The sequence below is a fragment of the Tachyglossus aculeatus genome, chromosome 17 (genome assembly GCF_015852505.1).
Source record: "Tachyglossus aculeatus isolate mTacAcu1 chromosome 17, mTacAcu1.pri, whole genome shotgun sequence".
NCBI lineage: Eukaryota > Metazoa > Chordata > Mammalia > Monotremata > Tachyglossidae > Tachyglossus > Tachyglossus aculeatus.
This window is the reverse complement of record NC_052082.1, coordinates 42772474-42790465: the sequence shown is the minus strand read 5'-3', so window position 1 is coordinate 42790465 and position 17992 is coordinate 42772474. Positions and strand designations below refer to the sequence as shown.

Below are 17992 nucleotides of genomic sequence, written 5' to 3'. Positions count from 1 at the left end.
ATCAGAAAGGGTTAGGAGTGGGTGAGTGTTCCAATTGGAGTTGGAACTGGCCTACTCAGGAAGTCTTTTGTCCCGCAGAGTGAAGTGTATTCTCCTTTCTCTACGGTTTCTTCTGAACTTTCAAGCGCAAATTTACAGGCCAGACCACTAACCAAGATGGCAACAAGCAGGGGAGAGCTCCACCTCAGATCCTGGAGGGCAGCCTAATGATAGGCAGCATGAGGAGATGCAAGAAGCTCCAGTTCTCAGAAACAACGTCCTGGAGGAGAAGAGCAAGGGCAGAGAAGAGGGACTAGGGATGGCTGGGGGAGAAGGGTCTGTAATGGGAGGCACGGGAGAAGGGAAGGAAAAGTATCATGGGCCTGGGAGCTGGAGCGCTCGGGTTCTGATCCCGGCTCTGCCGCTTGCCTGCTGCGAGACCTTGGGAAAATCACTTAATTTCTTAGTGCCTCGGGTTCCTCATCTGCAAAATGTGGATTCAATCCCACTCTCTCCTTCTTAGACCGTGAGGCCCATGTGGGACAAGGAATGTGTCCAACGTGATTATCTTGAATCAATCCCAGTGTTTCGCAAATTGTATGTGATTAACAAATACCAAAAAAAAAAAAAGTTAAGTTCTAGACTGTGGCAGTAGAGGAAGAAGAGGAGGGTAAGAAAAAATGACTTGTGGAAAGAGGAGGAAGCAACATGGTTCAGCATAAACACTAAATTTTCTAATGTTCTAGCATCCCAAAGCAACATGTTCATCGCAACAGTGAGGTACTCTCTGACAAAGGGCCCCGATACACTTGCAACCTTTTGCCCATTCTCCGCCCAGCCTTCAAAGGTATTAATAGATCCACAAACAGAGCTCGGGAAACTGGGACAAAGAGTCACTTCACGCTCTGCGGAGTATTCAAATCTCGGCTGCTCTGAAAACCTGAGAGCCGGTGGAAGTGAAAGATATTAGGGCTAATTTGGATTAAATGGACAACCAATGTCCCATTCGGGCCTTGAGTTTACAATATGAATTCATTACAAGGAACACCCCCATAGAAAATTACCCCCCAAACCAAGGCACTTACTTTATTAAGGGCTGCAGCTCCCGTCAAAATCAAATGTGAGTTCTCAACCTGGATAGTTCTCTGGGCCAATCGGACAAGATATGCCCCAATCCCAATGGCCCGACATGAAACCTTATTAAAAAAAAAAAAGTAGTTTAAAAAAAATAAATCTCCCATCAAATATCTACCTGCTCTACTCTAACAAACCTATTTAGGGATGGAATGATGCTGAAATGTTCATGCTTCGGTGCTTTTATAACTAACTTTCCGACCCAAGTATTTAAAAAACAAACAACCCGCCACACCCCAAACTTTGGTTTCCTAATTTTCAAACTAAGCTGGGCTTTTGGTCTACTTTGTCTTTGTCAAACCCCCTACTTTTTGGCTATTTCATTGCAGATGAGCACCTGTATAGAGCGGCCAAGAAGAGAAGCGTTAAAATACAGATCCGTCCATTTAGCTAACATATTTTTGGGAAAAGGAGATTGAACTGATGAGTAAAAGGGGGTTTGGGGTGCTGCCAACCCCAAATAACAAGGGTCAGCCTTTTTGTTTGCAGGACTGTGGGTTCCTCATTGGTCTTTACAGGCACACACCACCCATTTACAATCTAGCCACCTATTACTCTATTTATTTTGCTTGTACATATTTATTCTACTTATTTTATTTTGTTAATATGTTTTGTTCTCTGTCTCCCCCATCTAGACTGTGAGCCCACTGTTGGGCAGGGTCCATCTCTATCTGTTGCCAACTTGTACTTCCCAAGCGCTTAGTGCAGTGCTCTGCACACAGCAGGTGCTCAATAAATACGATTGAATGAATGAATGAATTTCACTGTCGGTGGCACCTTTAAGAATGAAGGAAAACTATCCGTGGTAGATTTCGATGAGCCGTACTATTCCTGCCATCACAGCTGCCCCTTGGAAAAAGGGGGCTGCCCAAGGCCCTGTCTTCCCCACCCCTCCTCGGACAGCAGAGCCGCTCTATAAAGGATTAAATCGGCTCCAAAACAAATCCGTTGAGTGGGAAGGGGTAAAAGGATGGCATTTTCAGGGCAGAACTACTGTACTGGTAAGGAGTTTCACTCCATCAGTCAATGGTATTTATTGTTTGCTCTGTGCAGAGCACTGTTCCATGCACTTGGGAGAGCCAAATAAAGTTAGTAGACATGATCCCAGCACTCAGAGAGTTTACAATCTAGCCAGGAGCAGGCAGGCAGGAAAATCGATGACAGGAAGGGGGAAGCAAGGCTTCCTGAATACTCCCTAGACCGAGAGCTTTAACCCAGGTGACTTGCCCCAGCCCCTTCAGTTCCTAAGGAGGGCCCGGTGTGCCACCCGTTATGGTAGAGACGCAAAGGTCCGACAACTCTGAGGATTCGGCCCCATCAGCTAAAGAGCTTTAAGCCTGCGTACACCTAAATAAGGTAACCTAGGCTGGGGGTGACCAGTCATTTCAGGACCCAGACTTCTAGTGATCTGCAAGTGTCCTTTTTAACCAACTCCCCAACCCAGGCCATGACAGCGGTGAGAGAGGCCAAGGTGATACTGTGGTCCTCGCTATGAAATACGGCTCAACTGCGGTCTGAAAGGAGGGAATTTACCAAGCTGATGGTGATTATCTTGTCGTAGGCCAATGAGGACTCTCCAGCAATCATCCCAGAGCCTCTCAAGTTCTCTGCTCCAAAGCCATCTTCCTTCCCGATAATATCTGTTATCTTGTACCTAACGGAGATAATCAGAAAAACCGATGAAGACTAACAAAGCTCTTGTATCCGGTAGTAGCTAACCACATTGGAGGAAAGGGGGTGGGGGGCACTATTAAAAGGCTGCAAAGTTAAAAGTTTCCGTAGTGGAAACTGCAGGGTGGCTAAGTGGCAAAAGCCCGGGTCACGGGTTCGAATCCCAGCTCTGCCGCTTATCAGCTGTGTGACTTTGGGCAAGTCACTTAACTTCTCTGGGCCTCAGTTACCTCATCTGTAAAATAGGGATTAGGACTGCGAGCCCCATGTGGGACAACCAGATTACGTCGTATCTACCCCAGCGCTCAGAATAGTGCTTGGCACATTGAAAGCGCTTAACAAATACCATCATTATTATTCTTAATGATTGTTTAGCACCCAATCGCTCTTTCTATGCCTCTCCTTTTATGTGGGTACACCTTTCCCTTCGCCTCTTTTATGTGTGTTTATGGCACGCCTCTCTACTCAACTTTCGGTAGCCAGCTCCATAAGGGCAGGCATCGCATGTATCCCTGTGAAATAAACAGTGGCCGCTGCATTCTGGAGACTTCGAATGATCCAAGCCAACAGCCGGGCACCGACAAGTGGCATCCCTTCCCCAGTAACTGTCCCATTCCCTCAAACTGACCAGTGGCAACCCACGGAAATTCACAGGCCCAGCCTTCTGCAGGGGAATATGGAGCGAGGGTGGAGGTAAGTGGCTGATGAAGTTGCCCAGAAAACCTCCTGTAGCTCTGATGGGAGACACTCATCTGTCTTCTTGGCAGGGGATTAGGAGCAGCAGCTGATAATGGGAACTGGGAGATGGGGAATGGAACTAATAAAAGGGAGGAAAAATACAAAGTTGGAAAGTAGAGACGGGCATATATTATTTATTGTTGTATGTGTGCCCAGAGGGCTTGGCATTGGGCACGTTTTTGTAAATTGGAATAATAAATAAATATCCCATAGAGGCTGTTACTGCTTCCCTTTCATTTTCCTTTGCTTCCTTCCTTATTTCCGTCCTTCTCATCAGTTCCTTTTCTTTACCCTCCCAATCCATTCCTGATTTGTCGTCTCCGATTCCCGTTCTCCCAAATCCTTCCGTACTTAACCCTTCCTTTGCACTCCCGTTTTCCCAGTCAATCTCTGTACTCAGCGTCCCATCCCCGCCTACAACTCCTCTCCCCAGGGTTGAAGGCACTGAGCAGCTCCAGCCTGAAACACATGTGCTTTCTTCACACTCTCACTGTACACATTTATGCACAAACACCTGAAGCCGACTCCCTAGAGTCACAGCCCTATTCGACATCCCAAGGAGGGCAAGCCCTCCCTCTTTTACTCCCCTCACCCCCAGCCCCCTTTCCCCACCCGCCCTCACCCTCCCCACAACCAACCAGGGGCTTTCCACTGTTTCTCTAGTCGCATCATTCTGTCACAGCAAACCTTACATCTATTACGATATCGATGAAAGAATCCAAACTTCAGATTTTCCCGTCTAGACCCACGATTTCAACACAGCAACGGGGTACGAGATCTTAGTCACCAGCGGACAGACAAGAAAACTGCCTTTCCCTGCTACCCGTCCAGAAATCTGGAGTCAGCCAGAATGACTCTGAATAGTCACTGTCGATACGAGTGCACCTACCTGGATTCTCCTTCATCCTCCACATGCTCACAGTGAACCGAGTTCAGGGCACTGACTTTCTTGTAATCTTGAGGAGTCAGATACAAGTACTTGTATCCCTGTGAGGCACAGATGTTTTTGAACTGATTATTTGTCGACGGGCATCGGATAAGTACAACAAAACGCAATGGCTCCCCGCTCCAAAGATATCTTCAAATTGCCACGGCACCTCTTGAGAGGCGCAGCCTAATATAATACGAACGGGGAGAGTTGGGCTTTGAAAGAAAGAGGTAGCTGTTCCTCCCGTGACTGACTATCTGTCCGTGAAACAAGACACCTCCGGCTTTAACTGCAAACAAATTCCGTTCGTTTCATTCCCATCAGCATCTGGAGATGGGCCATTTATCTGCTTTCAATGACACTTCTTAAAGAAATAGAAACGTCCCTGCTAAAACGAAGCTAATGAATGTGATTGCGTTTCTCCAATCCAGACTAGCACCCTGAGAGAACTCCTAAGGAGATGGGGAGACGGAGAGATTTCGTTTATAAAGCAAGTCGGTGGGAGATCTGGAACAGAACCTAGAAGTCAGTGAGCAAATTGCTAAATGGTTATTCCCTCGCCTTTTACTGGGACCAACGTGCTTCTCCCATTTTAGGCCGCTGAATAGCCGGGCGTTTAAGTCAAACTCAGAAGTTTACCGTCATAGACCACGTCGGGCTCGCCGCTTCTTTGCTTTTCAGTCTCCTTACCTTGTACGGATCGGCAGGATCCACCCAAGCCACTTGAAACATGTGGCGGATCTCTTCGGCTAACCCAATCCTCGCTCCGCTGTTCGCCGCCACGTAAATGCGGGGGATACCTTGTGCTCTGGCAAGCTCAGAGGCCCTCAGAAATAAGATGTCCTCCTGTGGCCCAAAGGACCCAATTCGGTAAGTGATATCGTTGCCGATGACGATGATGTCTCTGCCCTCTGGGTACTCGGGGCTCTTAAGAGTCATTTTCCAGGCTACCATGCCGATCTGCGAAGGTAGAAAGCCAAAGTTGAAAATAAAATCGGAAGGGCCTTGAAGCGCTCGATAAATATCGCCGAGTCCCGCAGGCGGAGCGTATTCCTCAGAAAAAATTAGATTTTTTACCTAGCTATCCTCGCAGGGCACCATGATCGGCAATGCTCACTTGCTGTGCCGTCAAGGAGATAAGAGGAAGAGGGTACCTGCGCATTTCACCAAATAAGCACCAAAATACGGCGTTTGTATAGAATCTCATTTGCCCTGCAGGAACTCCTTCATTGAACGAGCTCAAAGAGGTGGGGAAAATGGAGCGCCCAGTGTTCAAAGGGTTTATCTAATGCCTCAGTCAGGAGAAAGGGGATCGGTCAGAGTTGGAAATGAAATCCTCAAAATCCCAATTTGCTGCCCAACCCCAACATCTGCATATCTCCACCTCACCTCTTGCCCAAACTGAGAAAAACTCTACAACATCTGGAAATGACGGGGAAAAGAATGGAGAGAGAGGCAGGGGACAACGGAGGAGAGAGAGATAGCAAGGGAGGGGGAAGGATGCGTATGGAGAAAACGGCTATCTTTTATATTGGAAAACTTCCTCAGGAAGCTTACAATCTAGTGGGAGAACGGACATTAAAAGAAATTACAGCTAGGAGAAGGGACAGAGGGTAAGGATAGGGATATATCCTGTGCTGTGGGGTTGGGAGTAGGGTATTAAAGTCCTTAAGGGGTATGAGCCCAAGTGTGAAGGCGGCACAGAAGGTGGGGCGGATAGGGTGGGGAAGAGAGAGGATAGTCAGGGAAGGCTTCTTGGAGGAGATATGACTGGGGCTCCTTTCTCCGGTGCTAAGGAGCCAGGGTATAGGAGGACCTAGTTTCCTGCTGGAGTGTGATTTGTTAGCCAACACCTGACCCTGAATTAAATGACATCGGGTAAATCACATAAGTCAACCATCCTGGCCTGTAAGGAATGGGTGACATTTCTTTCTCCCTCCCGCTCAGATGTCTCCTGTTTTAACCTCCTATTTCGGGGGTTAGATCTCTTTCATTTCCTCACTTCTATTTCTTTTTCTTTCATTGCTTCTCGGCCTCCGCTGCAGTTTTTCACTGCCCGCCTGTCTTCCTCTCCATACCTGGATAAGTAATGCTTTCATTTGTTTTCCTTCTTTTCTTTCTCTTTTAAAAAAAAAAAAAAAAATACAAAGCCTGCCAGATGAGCTCTCCTGGTCCTGCCTAATGGAGCCCGGCAACATCTGCAGCTTCAGTTCCTCATCTCTCGACGGCTGCATATCACCTCATTGGGGAGCCGGCCATCAAGAAGTGCCATTAACAGATGTAAATAGCAGCATCGCCGGGAAAGCCACATGCATCACCTAGACTCGGCCGGGCCAGCGATCATAAGCTCTGAGTACACATTCCTCAATCCAATTGCACATCCACTGCAATCACATTGGTTGAAGCCCTCCCCACAGCCGTTTGCGATTCCCAACATCGGTGGTGGGGGGAGGAAAAAAAAAAAAAAAGAAAAACCAGATAGATAAGAGCCATTTAATGCATCATACCTTTGGCCAAGTACAAATCAAAATGGATATTATACATAGAAAAAATCCAATCACCTTCTGAGAAAAGGTATTACTGTATCTGTTCATTAAAGACGGAGGAAGGGAGGAGAGAATTATCCAAAGCGTGGCACACGGCAACTGGATCACTACCGACAGTTTCTTATCAGTCCTGCGGAGCGGGGTAATGTAGTGCCTACACAGAGGAGCAAGGGAAGTATTTTCACATGTTCTCCCTCTTTCTAATTTAAAACAAAAGAAAGAAAGGCAAGCCATTCCATTTCCACTCCCCTCACCATCTATTTCTCGGTAGAGTGCACCGTAACCGTACCAAAGACCAGGATTCCCAGGCCTTGAGGGTTTAGCCCCAAAACAGTACAATTCCTGACTTACATGGGCTGAGACTGCAAGCTCCTTGAAGGCAGGGATCCATCATGTTTAAAGCTACTGTACTCTCCCAAGCGCTTGCTACAGCGCTCTGCACACACACATCTACATCTACATCTCTGCCCCTGCTCTCTCCCCCTCTCTCCAGGCTCGCATCTCCTCCTGCCTTCAGGACATCTCCATTTGGATGTCTGCCCGCCACCTAAAGCTCAACATGTCGAAGACTGAACTCCTTGTCTTCCCTCCCAAACCTTGTCCTCTCCCTGACTTTCCCATCTCTGTTGATGGCACTACCATCCTTCCCGTCTCACAACCCCGCAACCTTGGTGTCATCCTCGACTCCGCTCTCTCATTCACCCCTCACATCCAAGCCGTCACCAAAACCTGCCGGTCTCAGCTCCGCAACATTGCCAAGATCCGCCCTTTCCTCTCCATCCATACCGCTACCCTGCTCATTCAAGCTCTCATCCTATCCCGTCTGGACTACTGCATCAGCCTTCTCTCTGATCTCCCAACCTCATGTGTGTCTCCACTTCAATCCATACTTCATGCTGCTGCCCGGATTATCTTTGTCCAGAAACGCTCTGGGCATATCACTCCCCTCGTCAGAAATCTCCAGTGGCTACCAATCAATCTGCGCATCAGGCAGAAACTCCTCACCCTGGGCTTCAAGGCTGTCCATCACCTCGCCCCCTCCTACCTCACCTCCCTTCTCTCCTTCTACAGCCCACCCCGCACCCTCCGCTCCTACGCCGCTAATCTCCTCACCGTACCTCGTTCTCGCCTGTCCCGCCATCGACCCCCAGCCCACGTCATCCCCCGGGCCTGGAATGCCCTCCCTCTGCCCATCCGCCAAGCTAGCTCTCTTCCTCCCTTCAAGGCCCTGCTGAGAGCTCACCTCCTCCAGGAGGCCTTCCCAGACTGAGCCCCTTCCTTCCTCTCCCCCTCGCCCCCCTTCCATCCCCCCCTTCTTACCTCCTTCCCTTCTCCGCAGCACCTGTATATATGTATATATGTTTGTACATATTTATTACTCTATTTATTCATTTTACTTGTACATATCTACTCTATTTATTTTATTTTGTTAGTATGTTTGGTTTTGTTCTCTGTCTTCCCCTTTTAGACTGTGAGCCCACTGTTGGGTAGGGACTGTCTCTATATGTTGCCAATTTGTACTTCCCAAGCGCTTAGTACAGTGCTCTGCACATTGTAAGCGCTCAATATATACGACTGATGATGATGATGACAAGGCGCTAAAAAAATACCATCTGGCCAGTTGAGCCAGTCATATTTATTGAGCGCTTTACTAGGTGCAGAGCACCATACTAACAGCTTGGGAGTGTACAAGAGAATTAAAAGTAGTAGCGGCCACGTTCCCTACCCATAACGAACTTAGAGTCGGTCAATTTCCACATTCTACCATTCCCAGAAAAGTCGATTTCCTCCTTTATGAGTCGGAGCTTGCTATTCCAGGGGATTGGAAGGGTGAATATGCTTGAGATAACATTGGGTATCATTTTGGGTACCAAAGTCCATGGCTTTGTCTCCTGGAGAGTCAGCTCGGCAAGCGACAAGGCCCAATCTGCAATCACCTAGGCACTATATCCCACTCTTCCCCCCACCCTGTTATTTACTCCTGCTTGGCTAGGCCCAAAAGTGCCAATATCTCCCTTCTCCTCCGTACACTTCCTCAGGGTCTACCACTACCCGGGCCGCCCCTTATTGAAGCAACAGCAAGGATTCTTCCCTGGGCAGCCCATAACGTACTGAACCAAATTTGAGGTGAGAGGACGGGGCCATCCACGGCCACAGGGGTTTCTAAATCACTCTGCTGAAATAAAATGCTTCTGGATCAGCCATAAGATGGACTGACCAACTTTTCTACTGCTGCTCAGCTCTAACGGCCAAATCCTGGAAGTTAGCATGGCCGGGAAGCTCCTACTGCGTTATCCCGATTCAAGGACCGAAGGAGGCCCCCACTTTGGTTGTAACTGGGGAAGGGTCAATCCCAATCAATCGTATTTTTTGAGCGCTTACTTTGTGCACAGCACTGTACTAAGCGCTTGGGAAGTACAAGTTGGCAACATATAGAGACAGTCCCTACCCAACAGTGGGCTCACAGTCTAAAAGGGGGGAGAATCCCAGCCACGCTAAGGTTTTCTGCGGCAACACAAGTGACATTGCCGACTGCTCCCTACTCTGCACGAATGAAGTAGCTTAGCCTGGTGGCTAAAGCACAGTCCTGGGAGTCAGATGACCTGGCACTTGTCTGCTACGTGACCTTGGGCGGGCCACGTCACTTCTCTGTGCCTCCATCACCTCATCTGTAAAATGGGGATTAAGACTGCAAGCCCCATTTGGGACGGGGATTGTGTCCAGCCTCATTAGCATATATCTGCCTCAATGCTTAAAACTGTGCTCGGCACAAAGTAAGTGCTTAAAATAAGTGCCCAAGCCCGCAGTGGATTAGCTTGGGGAGTCATTATTATTATTAATAATAATAATGATGGTAATAATTCTTAGCAACCTGTATTCTAGATGGGAGAAGTTCCATTTTGCTTGTTTTTATCTGGTGCTTTTATTTTCCCAAAGTGCTTTCACAGCAAGGACTCTGTTTTATCCTCACCACATCCATGGGGGAAGGCAGGTGGAATTATCCTCATTTTACAGATGGGGAAAGTGGGAGCCAGTGAAGTGAAACCACTTGCCCAAGGTCAAGTGGCAGACCCAGGGCTAGAAGGCAAGTCTCTGGCCACCACTCAATGCACCCATAGCCTTCTCTACCTCACTGCTTTGATCACACCATGTAGCTTTCCTTATGGATTAATAGAAAGATTTTTATCCTTTTTTAAAAACGGTACTAGTTAAGGGCTCACTATGTTCCTTCCAGGCTGGGGTAGATGCAAGTTAATCAAGTTGGCCACAGTCCATGTCCCAAGTGGGACTCACCGTCTTAATCCCCAATTTACAGATGAGGTAACCGAGGCACAGAGAAATGAAGTGACTTGCCCAAGGTAATGGCAGACAGGCGATGGAGCTACGATTAGAACCTGGGTCCTTCTGGCTCTCAGGACTGTGCTTTTCTTTAATTAATATTAAAGATTATTTATTAATAATCTTATTAAGATTTAAGAATTAGTAGTAGTAGTATTTAAGAATATTAAAAATTAAAGTTAATAAAAACTTGCAGATTTAAAATGGCGGAGCCAGGATTGGAACCCAGGTCCTGACCTCCAACCAATAGGCCACGTGCAGCGTGGCTCAGTGGAAAGAGCATGGGCTTTGGAGTCAGAGGTCATGGGTTCGAATCCCGGCTCTGCCACATGTCTGCTGTGTGACCTTGGGCAAGTCACTTAACTTCTCTGAGCCTCAGTTACCTCATCTGTAAAATGGGGATTAAGACTGTGAGCCCCATGTGGGACAACCTGATCACTTTGTATCCCCCCAAGCGCTTAGAACAGTGCTTTGCACATAGTAAGCGCTTAACAAATACCAACATTATTATTATTATTATTATTATTCTCAAACCCCTTCCCAAACTCCCTTTAATGATATCCCTCTCCTCTACTAACATCCCAGCCTGAACCCTTTGCTCTCCGCAGGGAAATCTGTTGGATCCCTCCACTGACGGATCGTCACCTTCTCATCGCTGTCCCTTCCTTTCCCTGGAATGCTCCCGTCTTCCAACTAGTCAAACCCTCTCCCTCTGCTCATCCTACAACTTCTGAAACCCCCTCCCCCACCGAGTCTCCCCCAATTAAATCTCGAAGAGGTGGCGAGTTCTCCCTGGTTTCACCTACTGAAATCCGCAGCTCCCAAACTTCCGCCTTCGTGCAATATAAACATTCGGTACGCAATTCCATTTTCTGTATTTATTCGGTGACCCCATCTGTAAAATGGGGATTGAGACTGTGAGCCCCACGTGGGACAACCTGATTACCTTGTATCTACCCCAGAGCTAAGAAAAGTACGCGGCACTTAACAAATACCATTATTACTATTATTACTAAGAAAGGGCTCTCCGCCATCCGCCATCTCGTTGTCCCCATGCTGTTCCGCCTCAGTGAATCTTTTTAAGTTGCTCCGTTCACCAGCCAGTATTACATCAAGTGCAGATAGTCACTTGCTAAATACTTTTAATGATGATGACGACCCTTGGGTAACTTCCTCAGGGGGGACCATCCTCTACATCCCAAATTCTGATTCCTTTCTCTTAAAAATCAGGTTGACAAAAATTTAATGAGACAAGTACTGCCCCGAGACCGTGCCAATGGAAACCAATTCAGACTTAAAGCCTTCTTCAGTACAACGGCACTGCGTGGTCTTTGAAAAAGAAATCAGAGGAGAACAGACTAGTCTTGCGTGACCCTCTCGAGGAGAAGACTGCGGAAGTACAAGCGCGATAAATGTTTAAAAATGAATGACATTGCCACAGTCCCTTTTCAGGAGGAACATGCGAGGATGCCATTAGTAGCCATAGTAAGGAGATGCTGGAAGCAAGGCTTTTAGCCTGAGAGTCCAGGTTTCCATCTTTTCCAAGCAAATCTGGGACACTTACATACTTAATAATGTGAAGGGTTTTCAAAAATAATTGCACCTGTATCTCGTGGAGCTCACGGTCAAAGAGTCATTTAGCAGATGAGGAAACTGAGATGCAGAGAAGGCAAGTGACTCGTCCAAGGTCACACAGCACAGCAGACAAACGATGGAGCAGGGCCCCTCAACTCCCGATCCCCTGCCCTTCCCATTAGGCCACCCAAAAGCTTTAATATGAAAGAAGGAGATGGAAACAATCAAGAAATCACTTAAAATGCTGAATTATTATCCTACAGACTTGAGGAACTCTTGGGCTCTGCCTTAGCACGGACGATTTCTTTTTTTTACAGAAATGCTACAATACTGATCTGATGAAAGTATAAATATGCGTTATCTTTTATAAACATTTATAAAACATTAATGAGCCTTTCTGAAAAAAATAATAGTGACTGCTTGAATATCATTCTGGCCCATGGGAAAAATACACATTTCTTACCTTTTTAAGTCAATATTTGAACACTAGACAAGAATGCTGCCTATCAGACAAATGCGTACTTAGAGCAATTCCTCATACATTAAACACATGTTCCAAAAACAAAAGCTTATATTTACCGAAAGCCTTTTGTCCCGAAGAGTACTAATGAACTTTACAGACAGACATGCATAAACGATCATGTACATTTGCATACACATAAACAGCAGGCAATTTCAGTCACCCTCCAGTTTTACCTCACAACAGCCCTAGGAAAGCACACAAGGTATCAACAGCTTCTCTCGTAAAGCAGCAGTGCGGTCTAGTGGAGTGAGCCCGGGCCTGAGAGTCGGAAGGACTTGTGTTCGAATCCTGCCTGGCTTTGCCACTTGTCTGCCCGGTGACCTTGGGAAAGTCCCTTCACTTCTCTGTGCCTCAGTTACCTCCTCTGCAAAATCGGGATTTAAGACTGGGAACTCCATGTGGGACATGGACTGTGGCCGACCTTGATTAGCACGTACCTACCCCAGTGCTTAGAACGGTGCCCGGCGCATAGTAAGTGCTTAACAAATACTTTTAAAAACCAACAACCACAAAAAAGCTGCAGAAACATCTAGTAATAAAGTCAAGTAGGACCAAGGATGAATGAAGAGTGGCTTTCGCTCTGGGAAAAATGACTGATTTCCTAAAATCCGGGAGCTCTGTGGCTACTTCAAATTCGGTGTTTGTAAATTCTATCCTGCTTGAACAAATGGGCAGTGGGCAAAATTGAATTTTAAACCCAAAGTGCTTTCAAATGCAAATAATTTTTTTTTTCCAATCAGGGGCAGAAAGCAAGGTTGGAAGAGACATCGGGCTCCGGGGATGAAAATGTAGGTTAGTCAAGTTTCCCGCTTCCCTTATTAGGAAAAAGAGTGTCATAATATTCTGTAAAATGGTTCAAAACACTCCAACTAAAAATAGTGTTGTCTCAGAGGGTTGGGTCATTACTGCAGACTACTCTAGCCGTCTTTTTAATTAGGGCACCAGGAGTTTTTTTCATCCAATTTACTATAGATAGATACATCTCTACTGTATATACACAATGGGAATATTTTAGTAAAAACGGAGTGCTATAAAAGTAGATATGCCAATGTCAAAAATTATTGGACGCCCTTTGATTTCACTAAGGCTCAGGTTATTCTTCTTAGTAGAACAAAAAAGCAGAGGGTGCTCCATGTAGACCCCACAAAAAAACCCACAGGTTCTGGTTAGGAAGGATATTTTTAGGCTACTGTCTCTTCCTTTTCTCTTAAAGGGTGGAACAGTCAATGGGTGAAGTTTACGGGTTGGCGTGCACCTCCTAAACTAACCCAAATGGGAAAGGTGAGCACGGGGGAATCAGATGGAGATGAGGGTGGAAAATCTCTCTCCGTGCAATACACATTTATTATCGGATGAACAACGGCAGTTTGGGAACATTTTTACTGTCCCCCATGTGATCCCCACAACAAACACGTACGTGCCAGGGAGGAGGGAAAGGGGAGGAGAGAGAGCGGTCTTATTTAACTGTTTTTATGTTGGTGAAATGATTTGTGCTCCGGTATTTCCATAAGAAGTGGGACCATTATTTTCCTGTAGAAACACATTTGGTTTGAAAAGTATCACCGGACAAGACGCGAAAATCAAACCAAATGAATTATTCACAACCTCCGATCAGAGGTGATCATTATTTTTGATGCTCCAAACAGTGATTAGGATTCTGCACTGAGATGTCATTTTCTCGCTGAGTAACGCCAGCAATACAGAATGGCATTACATATCTATCTATCTATATATTTTTTTTTCCCTCCAGGAAGACCTTGGCTTAATGGTACTGTAACAGATACTAAAAACATGATAATATTAACATTTGTTTCCATGGTGCCCATAAATGTCATTAGTCTGATATACAATGTCAACATTAATCATGACCCCAAATTAACGCCGAAGTTGAGCTCAACATTAATTGGGCTATCAATGAAACCCACATCCGCAGACACGCCCACCCATCGCAGTGTTGCCGTGGCCACAACCAAATCATTGCTAATGATAATCTTGACAATGAAACCTGAGGGACTGTGGGGAAGTTTTGCCTCTAAGAAGAGCGGCATCAGGAGCAAGGAGCGGACTGTAATTGTTGCGGTTCTGAGGGAAGGGAAAAAGAATGTCTCCGCCGTTTTCCCTCTCAAGTTTGGAGGAACCGCTCTAACGAATCCGTTCTTTGTGCTCCAACTTCAGCAAGCCTGCCATTGAAAGTTTGGCAGGTGAAATGTGTTCGAGGTGTACAAATTTGGTTGGGGCTTCTCTGCAAAATCATCAACGTCTAATTGGTTTTTCACTGGGCCACCTCAATATTTCCCCTATACTGAAGGGAACCAGTGGACTGAATAAGGAGCTCCTTTTTAGCAGAATGCTTCCTTTTCCTTTCTCATCGAGAAAGGATTTTAGTGCTGGGGTTTTGATCATATACCAGCAAGGATATAATTACCTTAGTAATGCTATAAATGTATTAAGGTCTCTTATTGCATATTTCAAAATGCACTATTCACAAAAACATAAAATACATAGATGTACCTAACGCTTTCCTCAAAGCGAAGCTTAAAATCACAAGGCAGAGCACAAATCGACTTAATTTTGCCATCCAGAGGAACCATGTTCAGAGAAAACTGCATTGTCTTTCCATATTATATTATCTGCTGGATATCATGTTCCATCGCCTAGTGTTGTGTGATCACATAACGGAGCTCAAAACAATTTTCTTAACAGCTGAAAAACTCTTTTCTTATGCTTGAATAACTCAAAAATGGCTGAAAAGGCTTCTCTCAACCATTCCCAAAAGAGATAGAAAGGAAGGAAAAACAAAATCACCCAGAAGCTGAAGGTTTTTAACCCCCAAATTACGGGACGAGCTGTCATTTTGCCACCCATAAGCGCTGGTCTTAACAGCCCATCCCGTAGTTTGAAGGGGAGGTTAAAAAAAAAAAAGGGTGAGCTCTCTGACATATGGGGCTGTTCTGCTCCTGGGGTGAGCTCACTTTCATGCCACTGTGATGTGTACAAGAAATCCCAACACACTGGCTACTGCTGCATTTTGCAAATGAAATTATTTTCAATACACATATGGGCACCTGGTATTATCAAGACACAATTTTGAGAATTTCCTGGAACACCTCTACTCCCCTCTTCCCTGCAAAATTTGCCACTCTAGGTCAAGACCGGTAGAACCTATTGAAGAACCCACCTCTGCCCAGAAGTAAATTTTCTTTGAAACTGTCGTAAGAAACTGGAAACGACTGGAGGAGCCATTTTTCTCAGTAATTTTTAATGTTCATCCAACGTGCCCTTGTCCCTGGACATGAAATAATTTCATTTGTACTGAGATTACCTAGAGCAGGACAATAGTTCTTGGGCTAAAATCTATGAGAAGTGGGTCGAACAAGTTAATTAGCTGAAATGAACCCAAAGGAACTGTTGGAGTTCCTACAGGAGTCTCTCATTAGTTGAATTTGGCAGCTATGGACTCCACCTCACCTTCCAGAGCCATCGTGGAGAAGCAGAGAGGCCGACTGCGTAGAGCACAGGCCTAAGAGTCAGAGGGACCTAGGTTCTAATCCTGGCTTTGCCATTTGTCTGCTCCGTGACCTTGGGCAAGTCAATTCACTTCACTGGGCCTTAATTCCTTCATCGGTCAAATGGGGATTAAGAGTGTGAGTCCTCCGTAGGACGGGGACTGATTTGCTTGTATCAGTCCCAGCACTTAGTACAGTCCCTGGCACATAGCAAGCCCTTAATAAATACCACTATCATCATTATTATTATTAGCCCTCGCCATCCCAGGAGCCACTCGACTGAGAAGTTGGAGTTGAAATGGCTCGCTACACAGGTAATCCAATTTTAGGCCCAGGAGAGAAAAATCCAGAGTACGACGAGACGCATAGAGCGAGATGACCAGTCAGCAACTGGAAAATTGGTGGGAAGTTGAGACATAAAGTCACGCGGCACTCGGGGATGTCCCAGAATACTGAGCACCCTCTGTTTAAAGTGATCCAGAACAAAGGACTGGTAGAAAATAGGTCGACTGGAAAATCCAACTCTTGGATATTATCAATCAATCAATCAATCGTATTTATTGAGCGCTTACTATGTGCAGAGCACTGTACTAAGCGCTTGGGAAGTACAACTTGGCAACATATAGAGACAGTCCCTACCCAACAGTGGGCTCACAGTCTAAAAGGGGGAGACAGAGAACAAAACCAAGCGTACTAACAAAATAAAATAAATATTACCAAATTGTTTTAAAATTATTCAGGAGAGCCTGAATATCCTGACTCAACCACGAAAAATCAGTTGTATTTATTTAGTCTTTATGTGTGTAGAGCACTGTACTAAGTGCGTAAGATGCACAATCAGTCCGCTTAACGGACACATATATTCTCTAGGGCTTGATTCCTCAAGCCGTACATGGATCCCTTTTTAAGTATTGCTTAGAGGATCTACTGGCCTTTATCAATCAATCAATCAATCAATCGCATTTATTGAGCGCTTACTATGTGCAGAGCACTGTACTAAGCGCTTGGGAAGTACAAATTGGCATCACATAGAGACAGTCCCTACCCAACAGTGGGCTCACAGTCTAAAAGGGGGAGACAGAGAACAGAACCAAACATACCAACACAATAAAATAAGTAGGATAGAAATGTACAAGTAAAATAAATAAATAAATAAATAAATAGAGTAATAAATATGTACAACCATATATACATATATACAGGTGCTGTGGGGAAGGGAAGGAGGTAAGACGGGGGGATGGAGAGGGGGACGAGGGGGAGAGGAAAGAAGGGGCTCAGTCTGGGAAGGCCTCCTGAAGGAGGTGAGCTCTCAGCAGGGCCTTGAAGGGAGGAAGAGAGCTAGCTTGGCGGATGGGCAGAGGGAGGGCATTCCAGGCCTGGGGGATGACGTGGGCCGGGGGTCGATGGCGGGACAGGCGAGAGCGAGGTACAGTGAGGAGATTAGTGGTGGAGGAGCGGAGGGTGCGGGCTGGGCAGTAGAAGGAGAGAAGGGAGGTGAGGTAGGAGGGGGCGAGGTGATGGACAGCCTTGAAGCCCAGGGTGAGGAGTTTCTGCTTGATGCGCAGATTGATCGGTAGCCATTGGAGGTTTTTGAGGAGGGGAGTAATATGTCCAGAGCGTTAATGAAATTCCAACACTTACGTTTCTCTATGAAATGGGTCAATAACACCAATCCATTTGATGGATAAGTGCAACGCCATTAACAAGACCGTGAAAAAACCAGTGTCAGTGAAAGGAGTAATATCAGAAACATTCATGATGTTGGGTTTCTATAATAAGGGTGGTCCCTGAAAATGTTAAAACTACTTCATGAAGAACAACGCTTCACTGCGGAATTAAGAATTTGTCACGGCATTTCAGGAGATGCTGCCTTTGTGCACAAGACAACTGGGTACTCAGAACGCATCATTCCTCTCCTCAAAACACCCTATTGGCCCCTTATTTCCCTTCACATCAACAGAAACGTCTGATGGCTGAATTCAGAGCTTTCCACCAGCTGGCTGTCTCTCTCCCTTTTCTTTCTCTTTTCCCACTCCATTTCAGCTTGTACTCT

At 46.0% G+C, this 17992-nt stretch overlaps 1 protein-coding gene across 3 annotated transcripts in view; it reads right to left on the bottom strand.

Moving 5' to 3' along the window:
• ACACA (acetyl-CoA carboxylase alpha) overlaps window positions 1-17992 on the bottom strand; it is a 270884-nt gene that overhangs the window by 92799 nt on the left and 160093 nt on the right. For all 3 annotated transcript variants that reach the window (XM_038758869.1, XM_038758870.1, XM_038758871.1), the window contains 4 exons: window positions 5141-5410; window positions 4412-4509; window positions 2647-2767; window positions 1065-1175 (listed from right to left, as the gene is read on the bottom strand). In XM_038758869.1, coding sequence (XP_038614797.1) covers window positions 1065-1175; window positions 2647-2767; window positions 4412-4509; window positions 5141-5410 — 600 coding nt within the window. The remainder of the gene's footprint in view (window positions 1-1064; window positions 1176-2646; window positions 2768-4411; window positions 4510-5140; window positions 5411-17992) is intronic.